General features: G+C 39.9%; 1 protein-coding gene and 1 pseudogene across 3 annotated transcripts; both read left to right on the top strand.

Annotated features, from left to right (window-relative positions):
• The first annotated feature begins 5,341 nt into the window (after nt 1-5,341).
• Nucleotides 5,342-5,460, top strand: LOC120585286 (uncharacterized; annotated as a pseudogene).
• A 3,275-nt stretch (nt 5,461-8,735) lies between these two features.
• Nucleotides 8,736-14,703, top strand: HENMT1 (HEN methyltransferase 1). 3 transcript variants are annotated; one of them, XM_039841034.1, is made up of 8 exons: nt 8,736-8,844; nt 9,897-9,986; nt 10,770-10,850; nt 11,376-11,488; nt 12,109-12,243; nt 12,533-12,712; nt 13,153-13,330; nt 14,111-14,703. In XM_039841034.1, exons 2-8 carry the CDS (start codon nt 9,966-9,968, stop codon nt 14,504-14,506), a joined length of 1,104 nt encoding a protein of 367 aa, XP_039696968.1. In that variant the 5' UTR covers nt 8,736-8,844; nt 9,897-9,965; the 3' UTR covers nt 14,507-14,703. The 3 variants fall into 3 exon arrangements, with proteins under 3 accessions (XP_039696968.1, XP_039696967.1, XP_039696966.1); XM_039841033.1 differs by having other exon boundaries at nt 10,767-10,850; XM_039841032.1 differs by having other exon boundaries at nt 10,725-10,850.
• The last annotated feature ends 4,727 nt before the right edge of the window (nt 14,704-19,430 follow it).

The raw sequence follows: 19,430 nt of genomic DNA, 5'->3' as shown, positions 1-19,430 counted from the left end.
CCAAGATGCCCAGCAACAACTTCACTACGATGCAGAAAAACTATTCAACACTTGGAAATTGATTATTGCATGATAACTTAATATCACACCAGAGTATTAGGCCTTTCTCACAGACATCTAACTCTCTTGGGGATTGGAACTTTCTCTGAGTTACTATCTACAAGTGAGTAGCCCTAAACAATTTATAGTTCTGAGAAGTTAGAGGTTAACTTGTAGAAAATTGATAAGGTAGAATAACTTCTTATTTCCTACATGATAGCAAAGATACACCAAAGGTTATGATTTTATTGATTGGTAGGATATTATACAGCTTTACACATAACTTAGCAATCTTATTTCGTTCTTCCTTTCCCTGCTAACAATATACACTCCAGTTCTTCAAATCCTTTCTTAAGCAGCTCTTCCATTGGTTCCTTCACTGATGAGTTAGATGAGATTTTGCCTCATGCTCACTATTTGCTTGTATTAGACTTATGTTTTTAGTAATTTGAGAACTGTATTTTACACTATACACAGAGCGACTGTGGAAGACATTAAGTATATCCCCAAATCAACTTCCCTGAAAACGCTCACAGTCCCTCCAGTGCTATCTGACACAGTGGAAATGTGACAAATGGGAGGGGAGAAAGAGAGAAGTCTATCAAATGCAATCGAATGCAACATTTACTTAAAAAATATGACAATGGAACACATGCGAGGCTCTCTCAGGACCTTAGATGGTCTAAGTGAGGGTAACTGGACAAATTGAATATTGGTTTTCCTTTAGCTTACCTAACCCCAGCTATCACATTGTACATTACTTTTTCTTCATAAGGTACAATGTGACAGCTGGGGTTGGGTAAGCTAAAGGAAATCATAATATCCATATTAATTAATGTGGTTTTAAAAATTATCTTCATACAATAATCGATTCTCAAACACTCAGTGCAAGGTACTTTGGGGGTTCCTCTGATTAAAAGGCATTGTTATTCATTCCTTTGTGACTGGATTAGTTTCCTTCCCTTGGAAGGCCCTGCCGGAAACCAGCCGACCAAGTCAAACCAGGTCCCTGAATGGGGGAGCGGGGACTGAGAAAAAAGAGAAGACAGGGTGCAGGAGGGAGAACAGATCTCACAACTGTCTCTCCGAGTTTATTTCTTAGGCTCCTTTTTATACATATTCTGTTCCTTTGTGTATCCCAAGATAACATAGTTAAAATAACATCTTGAAGATCAAGGTACAATCGAAACTCCCTTCGAAACTCCCTTCGTACCTCCTGTTTCTAATCTTAATCTTCTTCCTCCTGGAATTCCTCAGAACCAGCCTTTTCCCTTTTATAAGCAAGCAGACCTCCCGAGATAATCCATGCACTCCTTTGAATTTTGGGAGCTTTAGCTCCCTACTAGGCCCTTCTCCCCATTTCACCCTACAAAGCCCAGCTGAGAGGCCACCTCTTTGTAGATTTCTCTGACCGAGCCCCACCCAACGCTGAATGAATTTTTCCCTCATTTATGTTCCTCCTGGTTTTTTTTTTTGTACACCTCTCTCATAGTAGTAGTTATTACATCCACTGTAATTTATATCTTTCCCTCAAACCAGGGTCAATGAAGATACTAAGAAGAAACTTCAATAATATCAAGAGCTGCTTGATATTATTGAATATCAGGAAATGCTTCATAGAATAGGTAACCTTCTACAAATGCCCTAAATTATTTCGTTCAGTAAACATTTTTTGAACAGTTATGTATCATGGGAATATGCAGTTGAAGGAAGGTACTATCCTCACCCTTAAAGCGACAGATAGTGCTTTATGTAATATCAGCAATCAACACACATTTTTTGAAGTCGAAACAGGAGTTACATGAAAGAAGATGAATGGCAACACATACCTTATTTTTTTCTGTGATGAGTTGGCTGCTGAATAATTTCTGCCTGCCCTTGAAATGTAGCTTGTCCCTGTTAGGTAGGTTAAATGACTGTCCTTGCGCTGTTCTTCCCTGTCCAATGTTTTCTTTATTCTGGAGTATGTACTGTAATGCTAAAGAAAAGAGACAACAGACCCAAAATGGAATCACTTGTGCTCGGGCCCACATCAGCAAACCAGGATTTAATACTTAACCTAATTGCAGTTTCAGCTTTTCAGAATGTAACCTTTAACCTGTCACCGTGGAATTACCTGGTCGCTCTAGTGAGATAATCCACCCTATGGACCCCTTCTGTTTCCCTTTAGAGGGCGACCTTGCCGGAAACAATGCATTCTTTGCTAATAATTTCTTTTTTTCTGCCTCATCTCTGCATTAAATTTTATTTTTTTTCTACAGCTTTAGGGAGCTCCTCTCTGTTTGCTAGATGGGAAGCTGCCTACTTCATGAATCATTGAATAAAGCCAATTTGACCTTTAGATTTACTCAGTTGAATTTTTGTTATTTAACAGTAGATAGCTAAAGATTAATGGTGTCCAACAGCACTGCTTTGGCAGCATTTTATATTGCTTTTAAATCCATTAAATTAAAAAATTATGGGAAAGTGTATGACAAGTGGTATGACCTCGCCATCAGAAGCCATCTAATATATTAGGAGGGGTTGACAAATAAAATGAAGATTGAAGACAGACTTAACTCCTTTGTAATTTTTTTTACTAATTTTCATTTTTGGTGGCTTTTAAGTGGCTTTTGTACTCATAGAAACGGGGGCGGGGGCGGGGAAGACTTTCAGTAATTTATTGATCCAGTCAACAATCATTTCTCCAAGGCCAACTATGTGCCCAACACTGTTAAATGGTGGCAAAATTTAACAAAGTGGGTCATCAATAAACATTTACTGACCATAGTTTTTCTATGGAGTTAAAAACTTTGAGATAGAAAGCTAATATTATGAACTATTACAGAATACATACATGATAAACTGTGTGACTCTGACAAGTGTAAATGTAACTTGAGCGAGAGCGAGATTAGAATAAGGGTTACAATGCTAGGGTAAGAGTAAGGTTAGATTGTGGGAGGTTTAATTTGGTCAAGTAAGTTTACTGAACATTTTCTGGGTTTCAGGCACCATAGCTGGGACGTAAATTTAAAATGCTTTGGTCTTTGCCCTCAAGGAATTTACAGCCCAAGAAAGATACATATAAACAAACCATTATATTTGATGTAATACATGTTAGCAATATAACTATGAACAATGTGCTACAGGTACCCAGAGGAAGAAGGCTTTGCCTAGGGAATCAGAGAAGGCTTCTCAGGACATGTGACATTTGAGCTGGATCATAAAGAATGAGTTAAGCAGAAGAGAATAGGCATTCCTAAAAGGAATAATGAAAAGCATATAAAACACTTTTTATAAGGAGGGAGAAAACTTTCTTCCTGGTTATGTTTCTTGGTACATCAAATTTTCAAGGGTCATGATAGTCTCATACATTCCAGACTGAATGCTGCCCAGCTGCCACGGAGCATCAGAGCTGCCCAGCAGAGTCCAGAACTATGAGCAATCATAACTGGCTGTTGTTTAAAGTTTTAGAAGTTGGGACTGGCTTGTTATACAGCAATAGTTGATCAGCGTGTGCGTGTTATCCAGTTATGTACAGGGACAATGGAAGGGCATAGGCAGAGAGGAATGGAGTCAGTTGGCTTTTTCTGGCATCCCGAGAGTAAACATAAGGAAGGAGAGAAATCAAAGCTGTATTAGTCAGGGTTGTCCATAGAAAGGAAACCAGGATAGAGATTTATTTTAAGGAATTGGCTCATGTGATTGAGGAGGCTGATAAATCTAAAATCTGCAGGGTGGGCCAGCAGGGTGGAGACTTAGGGAAAAATTGCAGCTCAGTCCAAAGGCAGTCAGCTGGCAGAATTCCTTCTTGCTCCAAGGGAGGTCAATCTTCGTTCTCTTAAGACCTTCAATAGATTGGATGATACTCACCCACATTAAGGAGGGTAACCTGCTTTACTCAAAATCCATCAATTTAAATGTTAATCTCATCCAAAAAACCCCCCAAAAAACAAAAAAGACCTCCACAGAAATATCCAGAATAATGTTTGACCAAATATCTGGGCACTGTGGCCCAAGGTGACAAATAAATTTGACCATCATTCCAGTTGAGAACTGTGGGAAATCAGAGTGCCTCTTTGGAAGCTTTGAATGAGTCCATCATGTCCTTGTAGCTACAGGGCATATATGGCTGAGGGTAATGCACAGATTCCCAGAAAACATCCCTGAGATTGTGGTTGGCTAGAAAAACTGATGGCTCAAATTTTAGTTTCCTAGGATGTGCTTAAGTTTCAATTTTAACTAGGTCAAAAGTGATTGAGATGTAACCTTGTACTTTTACCAATTTATTTTTCTTATCACTATTTGATGTCTCTTAGACATCTCAAAGTTGATATATCTAATATTGAATGCTTGATTTGCAATCCTTTTCAATCCTCTTCCTTCGTAGACTTTCCTATCTAGTGATGGCACCTTCATCCTACCAGATGGTCATATCAGAAACCTGGGAAATATTTTTTTTGGGGGGATTCACTATTTATGTATGACAAATATTCCACATCCATGACTCTCTTCAGTCAGAGGTGATGCTGTTGGCCGTAGGCAGTTGAAGAACGAAGTCATCTAACTTGCCCCTCTTGAGAATAGCCCCCACAGATAGTTTAGGTTTTAAACTAGCATTGAAACTGCTTGTCACCTCGTCAACCTCAGCCATGTTCCTCTGGATGGATGCGTAGTCCTTGGCAATTGATGATGTAGTTGCTGGCAGCGCATTTCCACAGCATGTCCAGGTTCAAGAACTCACCCCGTGTCATTCTGCATGTCTAGGCCATGCCTGGTGCCACCATGACAAGTGCCAAATGCAGAAGACTGGAAATATTGACTCCTTCTTTTCATCCCTTGTAATCAACCAGACGATTATGAACCTTTGTGAGTTTTACCTTCAAAATATATCTAGACTCTGTACATCATTCCATCTTCATTGTCATCACTAAGTCCAGGCCACTATTATACCTGTCCTGAGTCATGGAAATGGCTTTCTAAATTGTCACCTTGCTTCCACGTGGCTCAACTAGGTCTGGAGGATTCACTCATAAGATGGTTCACTCACTAGCAAGACAAGTTGATGCTGTCAGCCAGGGGTGGGGGTGGGGCACATTTGGTTTCTTTCCCTGTAGGCTGCTCCATGGGGCTACTTGTTCTTCCTCACAGCATGGCATCTGGATTCCAAGAGTAGGTGTTCCCCGAAATGAGAAGTAGAAGTTGCCAGTTTCTTAACACCTGGGCTTGAAACTGGCACTTTAGTATTCCATTCACTGGTGAAATCACAAAACCCATCCAGATTCAAAAGAAGAAATAGACCCCACTTTTCAATAAAAATGTCAGCTATGGCCATGCCACCCTGAACGTGCCAGATCTAATCTGATCTCAGAAGCTAAGCAGAGTCGGGCCTGGTTAGTGCTTGGATGGGAGACCACCTTGGAATAGTAGGTGCTGTAGGTGGTTTTTTTTTTTAAATGTCAAAGAATTTGTTCATCATAATCTGTCACAATCTTTCTTCTGGTCACAAACTGTTTCCATTCCTCTTACATGCAAAATACAATCACTTTCTTCCAAGACCTCCAAATATTTCATTTTATTTTGAGCATCAGGATCAAGCTAGTATCCAAGATAACTTTTGGTCACTTGTATGGCAGACACCTACACCAGCTGTGCTAAAAGAGGCATAGAAGAACCTTTACCTGATTTTTTTTTTTCCCCACTCAAACCAGTATTTGGTCCATAATATAGGTAAACTATACATATTTATTGAATAAGTAGTCTTATTTAATTCTCATTTTTTTTGAACTGAACAAATTGACACTAAGAGAGGGTAAATAAATTTCCAAAGGTTAGAGAGTAATAGTCAAATCAGGATTTAAGGTCTGTTTGACTTAAAACTCATTCTGAAAATAAATAACATGATCTGTTTCTCAGTGGGACTTAGAAACTAGTAGAGATAAGTAAGATTAGGTATGATGAAAAAAATGAGATAACAAAGGGTAAGCTAAGCTAAGATATTGGCTGTGGGAAGGAACAGATGCGACTGACAGCTTGAAGAGGTCAAGATCTGACGAATGTCCAAATGTGGGAAGGGTGGAAATGGATAGAGCCAAGTATTATTTCCAGCCTCTGAAACAGTAAGAGACCAGGAGAATGATAAAATAGGCAAATTTGGAGAGGGAGCTAGACATGAGAATTCAAGTTCATAAACAAGCCAACTAGCCAGCAGGTAAGGCAAAAACGCAAGATTCAGGAATCCTGTAAGATCACTTAGTAACTTTTAAAAAATTTCTTTAAAATTTTAAATTGTGGTAACAGTATACAGGAAACCATTTTAAGTGTACAGGTCAGTGGCATTAAGTTAATTCAGTGTCGTGCAACCATCGCTACCATGCATCTATGTAACTTTTCCATTGTCTTAAACTGAAACTCTGTACCCATTAAATAATAACTCTCAATTTCCTCCTACCCCCAGCCCTTGTCAACCACTGTTTTACTTTCTGTCTCTGTGAATTTGACTATTCTAGGTACCTCATATAAATGAAATCATACCGAAGGGGAAGAAAAGTAATTTTCCCTCTACCCTTCTGAGTTCTTGGCTGGGACTCCCTGTAATAAGAGATTAGCAGGAGAAGAACAAACAGAAGTTTATTAACATGTATACCTCATGTATACATGAGAGATACCCAGGAAGAGTGAGTAACTTCTAGAGCAGGCCCAAGTCATCACCTTAAATACCATCTTTAGTAAAGACAAACGAAAGATGTAGGGGTAGTGGGGGGGAGGCAGCCAGTTATGACAAGTTACCAGAAAAAACAAGGGTAAAGGTCTGTTTTGCAGATTTAAATCAGTGTCTTTTTCATTGATAAGATTTCTTGTGATTTAGCCATCTTTTTCTGCTTGGTATAGAGAGGATACTCCATTATAAATGGAGATTTATTTTATAAATGTAAATTCCCCTTACAAAAGGGAAATTTTTAGAGTTTCTCCTATGTCTACTGTTTCTTTAAGTAATTAGCTCAAAACAATCCTTATGCCATAGAGACATATTTTGGAGTAGCACATTCTGCTACCCTTCGAATTCCTGCCTTTGAAACTTCCCAGTAAGTTTCACAGTCCAGAAGCCGAGTTGGTAATTTGTTCCATACTCACTGAACCAATCTTTAATCCTGAGAATAGGTCAGTTAGGTTAGAGTTGTGTCTTACTTCAGGAGGTGGTGTCACAGGTGGGCTCCCAAAGTTAGGCCTATACGATGCAAGCAACCAGGTATTTAATAAGAGGCATTTCTATGAAAATAAAAGCAAAGATTAATGTTTAGAACAGACTATAAACTCAGTTTTGAGTCCAAAGGGCAGTTAGTTGCGATTTCTCGATGTTGGGCTTGAAGCATTTTTAGTTAGAGTGAGGAGAGGTGTGGCAGTCTGATAGGTATTCCTGGGCTTTTAACCACTGGCAGGAACTAGAGGACTTTCACAGAAATGTCAAAGCAAAGCAAGAAAATTATTCTGCCTTAGCTCAAATGGGTGCCTTATTTGGAAAGGCCTAGTTGGCTGTTTGTGATTAGTTGTCCTAGATTTCCAGTTAACCTTGAAGCATTTATAGCCTTAGGTTTTGGTTTGCTTATGCAGCCTACCAAGGTATTAGAGCCATCTCAGGCTAACGGCCTCCTTGTTTAATTAATTTAAAAATACCCAGAAGCGGAATTCATTTATTAACTTAAGGATTCTATTTGAATTCAGTCTGTAATGAGGGATATGCTCTTTTAATGCAGATAGTCCGTTTAACTGCAATTTCCCCAGCCCAACAGGACCCGCTCAGTGAGGCTCTCCTTGAATTACTTTTCTGAGACTAGGCTCCTCCAAATACCCAAAACAAAAATTGTGTAGTAATCCCACATTTGTGATAACCCATGCTGACAACAATGTGCTTTGCCTATAGTAGGTATTAAGTACTTGAAAATAGTTCCAATGGATTATTTATAGTATATTAATGGGTTATGCAGCCAGTAAACACCGTTTTGTGTCTTTTAAAACAGGACTAAAATATTTTTTCGCCAAAGAAAAGAGCGTCGCGTCTCCTCACCCCTTCCTTAATTAAACTTTCGTCACATACAAGAAATAACTGATTTATAAAGTGTCAAGTTGAATCTCTGCAGGTAAAGGAAGACTCGATACTGTAGCTTTTCTTAGAGATCAGCTGCGTTCCCAGCATGCAGAAACTACCAGTTTTGGGGTCTGAAAGTTTTCCTCAGAGTTCAGATGTACTGGACCAATTCTACCCAGTCCGGAATACCCTTAAAGCCCCTGCGGACTGTTCTGGGGGGATTCTAGCGGCGGCTGATTGGGACACTAGCCGCCGGCCGGCTCGCGCTCAGCCGCGTCGCTTCTCTTGCCTCCTTGCATCGGCCCGGACCGTTTTCAGCTTTGATTGCTCACGGGCAGAGCCACGAACCCAACAGCCGCCCGAGCCCGCCGCCCTGCTCGCGGCCTGGGGACGCGCTGGGTGCGGCGACGTCTGCTTCCAACAGTCGCGGCTAGAAAATGGCTTCAGGCCATGCGCCACTGCGGCCGTTGAGACACAAAACCGACGCCTAGGAGCGGAGAGCCTGGAGGCATGGGCTAGGCGTCAGGCGGGCTCGGGGACCACGGTCTACGGCAAAAGAGCCTGCGGCGCAGGTGTGGGCGGCGCAGGTGTGGCCGCGGGCGCGTAACGTCACGTAGCGAGACCGCGCGTGCGCGGCCGTCAAGGGCGGGGCCAGGAGTTAAATGCAGCCGCGGCTCCGCGCAGCCAGCTGGTCTCTGGCGGTGTCGGGCTTCGCTTTTTCGACGTGCTTCCTACTATAGGTAAGAGATGCGACGACATATGCTCAGGACAGTAACCTTGCCTCCCTGGAGGCCTGGGGCGGCCGTTCAGGATTCGACTTAGAGAATAATTCGAAAAGTTAGAGTTTGACATGACATGTTGCCTACATTTTTGACTAAGTGCTAGTTGATAGACGGGCGTGCAGTAGGGAACCTAAATTTAAGTCCAAGTCCATTCGTGAATTGGATAGATGTCGGAGCATCTTTAGCTTAATTATGGAGGACACTTTTTCCCCCCTCGAAATTTCATTTTGACCATGTGTGAAAGAGTAATTGCCAGCAATTTGGGTGAGGTTGAGAGCTTTAATGAAATAGTCAAACCGATAGAATTCTTCAGTTCATGTCAAACTAACAGTAAAAAGGAAAGAATGGGTGTTACTGCATTTAGTTGGGTTTGGCAGAGTGAAATTTTTTAGGTTTTCTGAGCCTTTGGCTGTTGTGTGGGACGGTACTGAATAAATTCTGTGGATTGAAGAGGAAATTTGAGGAATCCTCATACAAAAGGCTAATCAGCTTTCTGTTCTGCTTCTGTAAATATGCTTGCTGCATGCAAGAGCTCCCTTGCAGAGCTCACTTGCCCTTTGGTTGATGAATGTAACTATTTGTACCTTAGCAGATCCTGCTTTCTGTAACAATTTGTAACCCTCAGTATCCATAACAACTCTCCCCCTTCTCCCAATGTTACTACTTGCAAAGCCATAGCAACATCCGCCATTTGTAACGGTCTGAGTTCAAACAACCAATCAGCTTGTGTAAAAACTCTAAGGAATGTTGCAACTGCATTCCCCACCGAGATCTTCAGGGATCTTCAGGGCACTAGCTCCTCTGGGACTGTGTGTAATAAATCTGAATTCTCCTTCTCTCCAAGTTACTGCTTGGTTTCACTGCTTGGTTTTCGGCTGGATTGGTTTTGGGATTTTTCCACAAATTAAATGGTAACATGAAGAGAAGGGAGAAAGCCCACTCTCTCCCTTCCCTAGTGATCTAGACAGTACAGGCTTCTCTTTTTATAACTTGATATATTGTATTTACAGCCAAGTCATTGCTGATTCTAGAGCTTGAAGTATACATCTGCATTTTTGTTTCAACAAATCTTAAACACAATGGACCAGAGCAACAAAGAGGTAATTGCTGCCCTTCCTAACCCACTTATATGACTGTTATTTATCTAATGGGGTTATGTTCAAGAAAAATTCTGATATTATGACTGTTGCAATAAGAGCATTGTTAGTAGGGGCGAGATGGGGCTCAACTTTACACACAGCAAAGACTAATGGGGATTTATAGCCTATGAGCAGAGTGAAGGGGTTAGTGAAAGGAAAAGAGACATCAAGGGTATGGGGAATTCTTGCTAAGTGGATTTATGGACTTAACAGGATTTTTGCTGAAGGCAGGCAGGCCAAGGTGTTATCAAGGGTGGGGCATGAGGACATTGATCAGATAGTTTGATCAAGGGTAGGGGATTCTCTAAACAGACTTAGGACTCTTGGCTACAGCTGGGCTAGGCAGGCCGAAAACAGGATGGGGTCCAGGTGGAGGTCTAGTCAGAGGGCTCAAAGGAGCCTGACTTCAGTTTGGTCAGGAAGAGACTTGTTAGCCTTCTGCCTATCTGGATCCTAAAGATCCGTAGGCTTGGAGGCTTGTAATTGTATTTGATGTATTCATAATTTTCAACTCAGTTTTAGAAAGCATAAAGCAAGATTCTTAAAGAGAAGGCTTAGATGAATAGTGGAAGAAATGCGTTGTCACCTAATTTTAGCACAGGTGGTTGAAGGGCCAATATGTTCTGCAAAGTGGGGAAAATAAAGCTATTCATTCTTGAAATCATGCATGACTTATTTTTTTTGTTGGTAAACTTTCAGTGCAATATTGTGGTTGATGGTAATTTTCAAATTCCCTTCAAGAAGGTAATTCATTTTAGCCCTCCGTTATACAGACAGCGTTACAACTTCGTTAAAGATTTAGTGGATCAACATAAACCCAAGAAGGTAGGTATTTCTTCTTCTAAACGTTTAACACTCTTATAAAATGTTTTGTCAAATAAAGAAGTCTTGGTTAGAAAGCAGCGACTTCAGAAAGATTATTGCAAGGAGAGAAGGGAGTTGTTGCAATGGAGAGAACACTGACCATAAGATCCACACCTGTCTCAATAGTTGGAGCAAAAAGGGGTTTTCTTTTCGAGGGGAGTAAATTAAGCTTCAGAGAGCTGGGCGGGGAAAGTGGTAAAAGGGTGGTGTGAATGGAGAGTAGAATGTGTTAACCCCAAGTAAAGGCTGAGGGCAGTCCAATGGTTAAGGGCCTGGGAAAAGTGAGAAGCTTGACCAAGTTAGGTTAACATGGGAAGTTAGCAGGCTTCTAATGTCTCAGATTAATTTCTGTGTACTTTTTTCTGAAAAAAGAGGCTCTCATCTAATTTTATGATTTTTGGTACCCACTCTCTCCCAAGTCTTTGCTCCTATTTGACTTCTTTCTGGCTATAAATGTTTCTAAAATACATTTTCTGTTGTCTACAGGTTGCAGACTTGGGGTGTGGTAATGCTTCACTTATACAGACAATTAAATGCCACAGTTGCATTGAACTGCTTGTTGGAGTAGATATCAATAAAGATAAAATAGACTCACAAAGGTAATACCTAATTTCTGAGAGAACTGTGTATTAATCTAAAACAAGCCACTATTACAGGAAGTGTTAATTTTATACAACATACAAAATGTTATGCCTCAGGCTCACCAAATGACTATGCCATAATACTAATTGGCTGTATACATCGAATACCTGTTTCTAGTGTAGAAAGTATAACCTCGATTAAGTAATTTTAGTAGTCAAAGCATTGCAAATTAAATTTCAAGTGGCAAGAATCTAATTGCTTTATTGCTGGACACCCTGGTAGCTTACAGCAGAGCACCAGGCTGCCTCTTCCATTTGAAGCAGCGCAGCTCTCCAATCTCATATACATTAGATTTCTTCTAAAGAAAATGAAAATCACTCATCCAAAGGTGAGCTGGTAGACCAAAGGTATTAAGAATGAGAGCAACATCAAACATTCAAAAGCCTTGTTATTGACATTGACCGGTTGCTTCCCCGTGAGAAGGGTTGCTCTCTGGCCTGGCACTCGATGCATTGTGCTATGTCAGACACACCAGCGGAGGCAGAAGATAACCAGAAGGTCAGAGTTCTGTAGTTGGTGAGCATTCTAAACATTGTGTTCAAATGTCCTCCGAATGTCAACAATAATGCTCTTGCAGGTGTACGTTGTCTCCATTCTGCGGGGATTATCTAAGTCCCCGGGACCTGAATTTGTCCATCATCTTATATCATGGCTCTGTTGTGGAGAGAGACTCTCGTCTGCTTGGATTTGACTTAATAACATGTATTGAATTGTAAGTATTAAACTAATTTCTACTGCATAAACTCATTAGAAAAATCTCACTGAATTAGTCTCAGTAAATTTAGTATTCTAAATATAATCTTATTTGTAAACAATTGCTTGTCAGTTGGGACTGGCTTTTTTACCATGGGCGAAGGGAAGGATAAGACTATTTTAGGTCACTATTACATATTCAAAGAAGGGATGATAAATCAATGGAGAGTTGGAAATTGTTTTTGATAAATCAATTAGGGAATATTTGCAGGTGAAGCTAAGATTTTCTTTCTCGCTAACCATTTTAGAATAGAACACTTGGATGAAAAAGATCTGGCCAGATTTCCCGAAGTCGTATTTGGGTACTTGTCTCCAGCCATGGTCGTCATCAGCACACCGAACTCCGAATTCAATCCCCTGTTTCCAGCAGTGACTTTAAGAGATTCAGATCACAAATTTGAGTGGAACAGAAGGCAGTTTCAGACTTGGTGAGTTCTAATGTTTTCGTGTTTATTGTTTTTGGGGGGACTCCACTGAGGTTTAAAATGCAGTGAAGTAAATCTTTATATGATATTGAAATTTTTCTCCCAATTTAATTGATTTCCAAAGTGCAACTGAGCATGTCATTAAGATTGTCAAGGAACCACATCTGGGCAAAATCGATGGAAGTTTGATCTCTTAGGTCTCACGCTGGGAAGGGTGTGTGGGCATCTGATACCTTTTTATATGAAGGCGACAGGAATGTCAAGGGTTGAGATGGGAAACAGAGAAGGTGTGGGGCCTGGCCCAGGGGCATCTCCCAGGGGCTTGACATGTTCCTGGCATAATTCTAAACCCAAACAAGAGTTGGGACTGGACCGCTTGTGTCCTTGTCCACCCCTACACTCCATTTCACAACAATTTATTTCTCTCCTTGTTTTGACTTCAGGGCTTTAAGTGTGGCAAATTTCTACAATTACTCTGTGGAGTTCACTGGCGTGGGAGAACCACCAGCAAGAGCTGGGAATGTTGGATACTGTACCCAGATAGGGGTCTTCCGGAAAATTGGAGCAAAGGCAACTGAATCATGCATTGCGGGACAGTGTGATGAACATGTTTATAAAATTGTAAGTATTTGTGAGGTAGTATCAGGACAAGTATATTTACTAGGATGGTGAACTCACAGTCCTCACTGTAGAGATAGATGTGTGTAAATGACCTTATTTCGAGGTTAACTTTTGAGAATCCTTCCTGGCCCATAGCCATCAGAGTTGGGTCTGCTGTAGCCCTTGACCACCTGGCCTTTTGCCATGTCTTAATATTAAAGAGAATGGTCTGCTGGAGGCTTAGACTACTAGGCTGTTTGGGTCAGCAACTTCCCTTTTGTAATGTAGGATCATCAACAGGAAGAAGCCTCCAGCAACTGGGTTCAAATAATGACTTGGAACAAGCTCCAAGCTTAGGCCCTTTTGGTTAAAGGAGGTATAGTGATGAATAAACACATTTCCCTTTTAATTAGCAACATTTTTTCTTTTTTACCCTATGTGTCAATATATTTGATTATTGACAATTATATTTGATTCTCATTATAATTGTGGCATTTATGATTAGTAGGGTTTGACATTTGTACATATAGTTTTTTTTTTTTTTAAGGTGAGGCAACCCTTGGTTGACCTCACGGATTGCAAGGACCTTGTCAGTTTACAGTCTCTTATTTTTTTATTTTTAAAGCCTACAGCACCTGGTCTTCCTAGGTGGTCTCTCATCCAAGAACTAACCAGGCTCAAACCTGCTAAGCTTCGGAGATCAACCGAGATTGGGCTTGTTAAGAGTAGCATGGCCGTAGACGACGGTTAATTCTTAATGTGGTAAAAAGTTAACTAATGGTTTTGAAAATTTTCCTTCAGGTTTATACAGTCTCATACCCGAGTTTACAGCAAAAAGAAGTCCGCAAATTTGCACTGACAAGTGAGGTGTCCCGCCAAGTCCAGAGCCTGAAACGCAGATACGTATCAAGTGTGAAAATACTACAGGACGACGAATCTATTCATAAGTTAAACGACACCGGGATCATCACGTTTTTTGGACCAGTCTTCACAGAACTTGAAAAAACCAACATAGAGAAGTCTCCCAAACCTTTCTGTTTTGGAAATAAGTTTTATGTACCCTTGGAAAGACTTTTTGCTTATCCCAAGGTGAACCGCTTATGTGAAAATGTAGACATGATGAGAGCGCTTATTCGCGACACGATGAGACTGAACCGTGATGGTTCCGCAGTGAAGGTGGATCTGCATGATCCGTGAGCCATCCTTCCTGGAATTCAGGGTCTTAGCAGTAATAGGGCTCATTGAGAATTTAAGCTTTGTTAGTTATGATTCAAGTAGCCTTGTTTTTAAATATGCTTTGTTTTGGGGTGGGGGGGTTAGGGAGTTGGTTCATAATATGCTTATGTTTTGTTTTGGAGCCATGTTGAATGTGACATTAAAAAGTTTTAAAATTATAGTGTTTAAGACTTTTTCCCTGGGGGTGGGGTTAGGGTAGCTTTAAAATCTTTAGGATTCTGTCTCCTTTGGGCTAAATTCTAACCTAATACTTAGCCTAAAACAGAAAGGAATGGAGGCGATTGAAGCCTCATGATATAGACAAGATATAAAATTGAATAACATTTAATTTACAGAAGTAATACTGTAAAAATTAAAAACAACTTAGAACCGTATGGAATTACTGGCGTACCCTCCAGCCATCTTGAATTCCCTGCCTTTTAGATGCCCTGTCTGGATGGGAGTGGCCTGTTTGCCCACCACTGCTCGTAGGATTCCAGTGGATAAACTGGACTTTCTGGTACTGTTAGACAACTATCAGTTTTTCTTAAGTTTTGCCAGAACATAGTAGCCTTTTTGGGGGGCAGTTAATAATTTTTCTAGGAAAATCACTTGAATGGGCCACGTCTATTTTGTAAAACTTCACTCTGCGCTGTATGGTAATGAAAAATGTCCTGGAGAAGGCAGTTATCTGCAGGTTTTTCTTGCAGAGCTGCCGCTACCATGGGCCACCCCACCCCCACCCTCCAGTAGGTGTGAAATCTGTTAGCAAAGTGCTAGATGGAACCTCACTCGCCCTTGAGCCGAATAAGATCTGCCTCCAATTCCTATTTCCATGATCTGGGCAACTCAAACCGTTTTAAATTTAGATCTCTTTCCTAGAAACGTTGGTTCTCACAGTAGCGCTGTTGGTTCTCATAGTAGTGCCGTCTTCACGCTCAGTTCCCACAGGCAGATGTGAAACGTGGCCCCATGAGCATCGCCCTGAGACTCACACTTCCACACAGCAGCACCTAGCTCATCCTTCGCTTAGCTTCTCACTCCCCACATCCCTTTCCCTCTGATTTCCAGTCTTTCTTTTCCATCAACAACATACTCAGTTGAGCTCTCTTAAAAGTATTGCTCTCAGCCCCTGGGGCTCATTTCTTTCAGTGACTATTACAGACTAATTCCAAATGGAAGGAATTGCCTCTGCTAGAGTTTGGATGCCGACAAAATTACCTTGTTAACACCCGATCCTGTGTGTGGAGCTGTTGACAGGTCAGCGGTGGCAAGGTGGAATCTTTGTACCTTCACTAGGATGCTAGCTGTTGACTGTGGCTAACATGGTTTATGTGATGCACATCTTTGGGGCTATCCTAAAATAGAAAACAGTACTGCTGAGATCTAGCAAACAAGCTGGTAGGAGTCGAAAGTCATAAATCTGTACAATAAATGTTAATTTTGCTTTTTGCAACTTTTTTAAAAATAATTTTTTAAAAAACTTTAACATTTTATTTCACTCCTCCCTCCCCTCTGGTAACCACTAGTCCATTGTCCATGACCATGAGTCTGTTTGTCCAGTTCATTGGTTGCTTTTAGGATTATATTCCACATATAAGTGATCATGTGATTTTCAACCTTTTCTGTCTGGCTTATTTAGCTTTGTATGATTATTTCAAGGTCCATCAATGTTGCAAATGGCAGTATTTCATCTCTTCTATGGCTAAGTAATATTCCGTCGTATATATGTACCACAGCTTCTTTAGCCAATCATCTATCATAGGACACTTCCGTTGCTTCTATGTCCTGGCCAATGTGAATAATGCTGCTGTGAACATGGGTGTGCAAATATCTTTTTGGATGAGTTTTCAAATCATTGGGGTAAATACCCAGTAGAAGGATTGCTAAATTATATGGTACATCAATTCTTAGTTTTTTGAGGAACCTCCATACTCTTCCATAGTGGCTGTACCAATTTGCAGTCTCACCAGTAGTGTATGAGGGTTCCTATTTCTCCACGTCCTCTCCAACATTCGTTATTACTTGTCCTGTCGATTATAGCCATTCTAACAGGTGTGAGATGTTATCTCATTGTGGTTTTGATTTGCATCTCCCTAATAGATAGTGATGTTGAGTATCTTTTCATATATTTGCTGGCCATTTGTATGTCCTCTGGGGAGAAATAACTGTTCAGGTCCTCTGTCCATTTTTTGATTGGATCGTTTGGTTTTTTGTTACTAACTTGTATGAGTTCTTTGTATATTTTGGATATTAGGCTCTTATCGGAGGTGCTTGCAAATATATTTTCCCATTCGGATGGTTGTCTCTACCTTGTTGACGGTTTCTTTTGCTGAACAGAAGCTTTTTATTTTGATGTAATCCCATTCATTTATTTTTGCTTTTACTTCCCTTGCCTTTGAGGTCAACTTCAAAAAAATCCTCTTTAAGTCCAAAGTCCTTGAGTTTAGTTCCTATGTTTTCTTCTATGCATTTTATTGTTTCAGGTCTTATATTCAGGTCCTTAATCCATTTTGAGTTAATTTTGGTGTGTGGTGATAGACAACAGTCTAGTTTCATTCTTTTGCAGGTGTCTTTCTAGTTTTCCCAGCACCATTTATTGAAGAGGCTTTCTTTTCTCCACTGTATGTTTTTGGCATTTTTGTTGAAAATTATTTGCCCATATAAATATGGGTTTACTTCTGGACTCTCGATTCCGTTCCATTGGTCCGTGTGTCTGTTTTTCTGCCAATACCATGCCGTTTTGATTATTGTTGCTTTGTAGTATAATTCGAAGTCAGACAGAGTGATGACTCCAGCCTCATTCTTTTTTCTCAGGATGGCTTTGGCAATTCAGGGTCTTTTGTGCTTCCATACAAATCTGATGATTTTTTGTTCTATTTCTTTAAGAAATGCTGATGGGATTTTGATGGGGATTGCATTAAATCTCTATAATGCTTTAGGTAATAAGGTCATTTTAACTATGTTGATTCTTCCAATACAAGAACATGGAATAATTTTCCATTTCTTTGTATCTTCTTCGATTTCTTTTAATAGGGTCTTATAGTTTTCATTATATAGGTCTTTCACATGTTTCATTAAATTTATTCCTAAATATTTTATTCTTTTTGTTGCAATTGCAAAAGGAACTTTTTCCACTTCTTTTTCTGACACTTGTTAACAGAGTATAGGAACGCTATGGATTTTTGAACATTCAGTTTGTATCTAGACACTTTACTGTATTTGCTTATTGTTTCTAGTAGTGTTCTTGTGGAGTCTTTAGCGTTTTCTGCTGCATCCAGCAAGTGGTAAATCCTGCCACATCCAGCACGGCCCTGGAAAATAATCCTGAGTGGGAACGGGTGGAGATTGAGAAAAGAAAGAAGACAGAAAGCTGGGAATGGGAGGCCCACTATCCACCGATGATGGAGTAGAGAGTGATTTTATTTTTGCAAGTTGCTTTTATACAAGAGCATACATTTGCTGGCTAAAATGAGATTATCCTCACCCAACCTCCAAATCTTACTAGAATCATTTCCATTTCCATAGGGTAACCCCAAACCTATGGTTATACCCTGCTATAATCGTTTGCATTTCAACACCCACATTGTTATTGATCAGTTCCTACTTCCCATTCTTAGGAGGATTTGTGGAGGTGAGGCAACCTTGGTTGGCCTCACAAATTGCAAGGACCTTGTCAGCTTGCAACCCACTCCCCACAGTTTTCTATATAGAGAGTCATGTCATCCGCAAATAGTGACAGTTTGATTTCTTCATTTCTTAATTTGGATGCCTTTTATATCTTTCTCTTGCCTGATTGCACTTGCTAGGACCTCCAATGTTATATTGAATAGCAGTGGCGATAGCGGACAGCCTTGCCTTGTTCCTGATCTTAGAGGGAAGGTTTTTAGTTTTTCACCATTAAGTATAATGTTGGCTGAGGGCTTGTCATATTTGGCCTTTATTATATTAAGGTATTTTCCTTCTATACCTATTTTGTTAAGTGATTTGATCATAAATGGGCGCTTGTATCTTGTCAAATGTATCTTGTCAAAGGCTTTTTCTGCATCTATTGATATGATCATATGATTCTTATTTTTTAATTTATGTGATGTATCAATTAATTGATTTGCGGATGTTGCATCATCCCTGTGCCTCTGGGATGAAGCCCATTTGATTGTAATATATAATCTTTTTAATATGTTGTTGTATTCGATTCACTAGTATCTTATTTAGGATTTTTACATCTGTGTTCATGAGAGATATTGGTCTGTAGTATTCTTTTTTTGTGTTATCTTTACCAGGTTTTGGTATCAGGGTGAATTTGGCCTCATAAAATGAGTTGGGAAGTATTGCTTCCTCTTTGATTTTTTGGGAGAGTTTGAGGAGAATAGGTATTAAATCTTCTTTGAATGTTTGGTAGAATTCACTGGTGAAGCCATCTGGTACTGGACTTTTACTTTTGGTAGGTTTTTGATGATTGTTTCAATTTCCATACTGCTGATTGGTCTATTTAGATTTTCCAGTTCTTGATTCAATCTAGGAAGGTTGTATTTTTCTAAGTACTGGTTCATTTCTTCTAGGTTATTAAATCGTTTTATATACCTTTTCATAGTATTCTTGTATGATCCTTTTTATTTCTGCGATGTCAGTCGTAATTTCCCTTTCTTCCCTGATTTTATTTATTTGTGTCCTTCCTCTTTTTTCTTTACTGAGTCTAACCAGGGGTTGGTTAATTTTATTAACCTTCCTAAAGAACCAGCTCTTAATTGCATTTATTTTTACTATTATTGTTTTGTTTCCAATTTCATTTATTTCTGCTCTGATTTTGATTATTTCTTTCCTTCTGCTGACTTTAGGCTTCATTTGTTCTTCCATTTCTAGTTTTTTAAGATGAAGCATTAGGTTGTTTATTTGAGCTCGTTCT

Source organism: Pteropus medius, unplaced genomic scaffold, assembly GCF_902729225.1.
Source record: "Pteropus medius unplaced genomic scaffold, Ma_sr-lr_union100, whole genome shotgun sequence".
NCBI lineage: Eukaryota > Metazoa > Chordata > Mammalia > Chiroptera > Pteropodidae > Pteropus > Pteropus medius.
The sequence above is the reverse complement of the archived record's forward strand: the minus strand, read 5'-3'. Positions and strand labels throughout refer to the sequence as shown.

What these genes read in the sequence shown, in the direction of transcription:
- HENMT1 (XM_039841032.1), top strand. Translation starts at nt 9,966, where the DNA reads ATGGACCAGAGCAACAAAGAG. An exon ending in GATAAAATAGACTCACAAAG is followed by an intron (nt 11,489 to 12,108) that starts GTAATACCTAAT and finishes ATGCTCTTGCAG; the next exon opens with GTGTACGTTGTCTCCATTCT. An exon ending in AGAAGGCAGTTTCAGACTTG is followed by an intron (nt 12,713 to 13,152) that starts GTGAGTTCTAAT and finishes TTTTGACTTCAG; the next exon opens with GGCTTTAAGTGTGGCAAATT.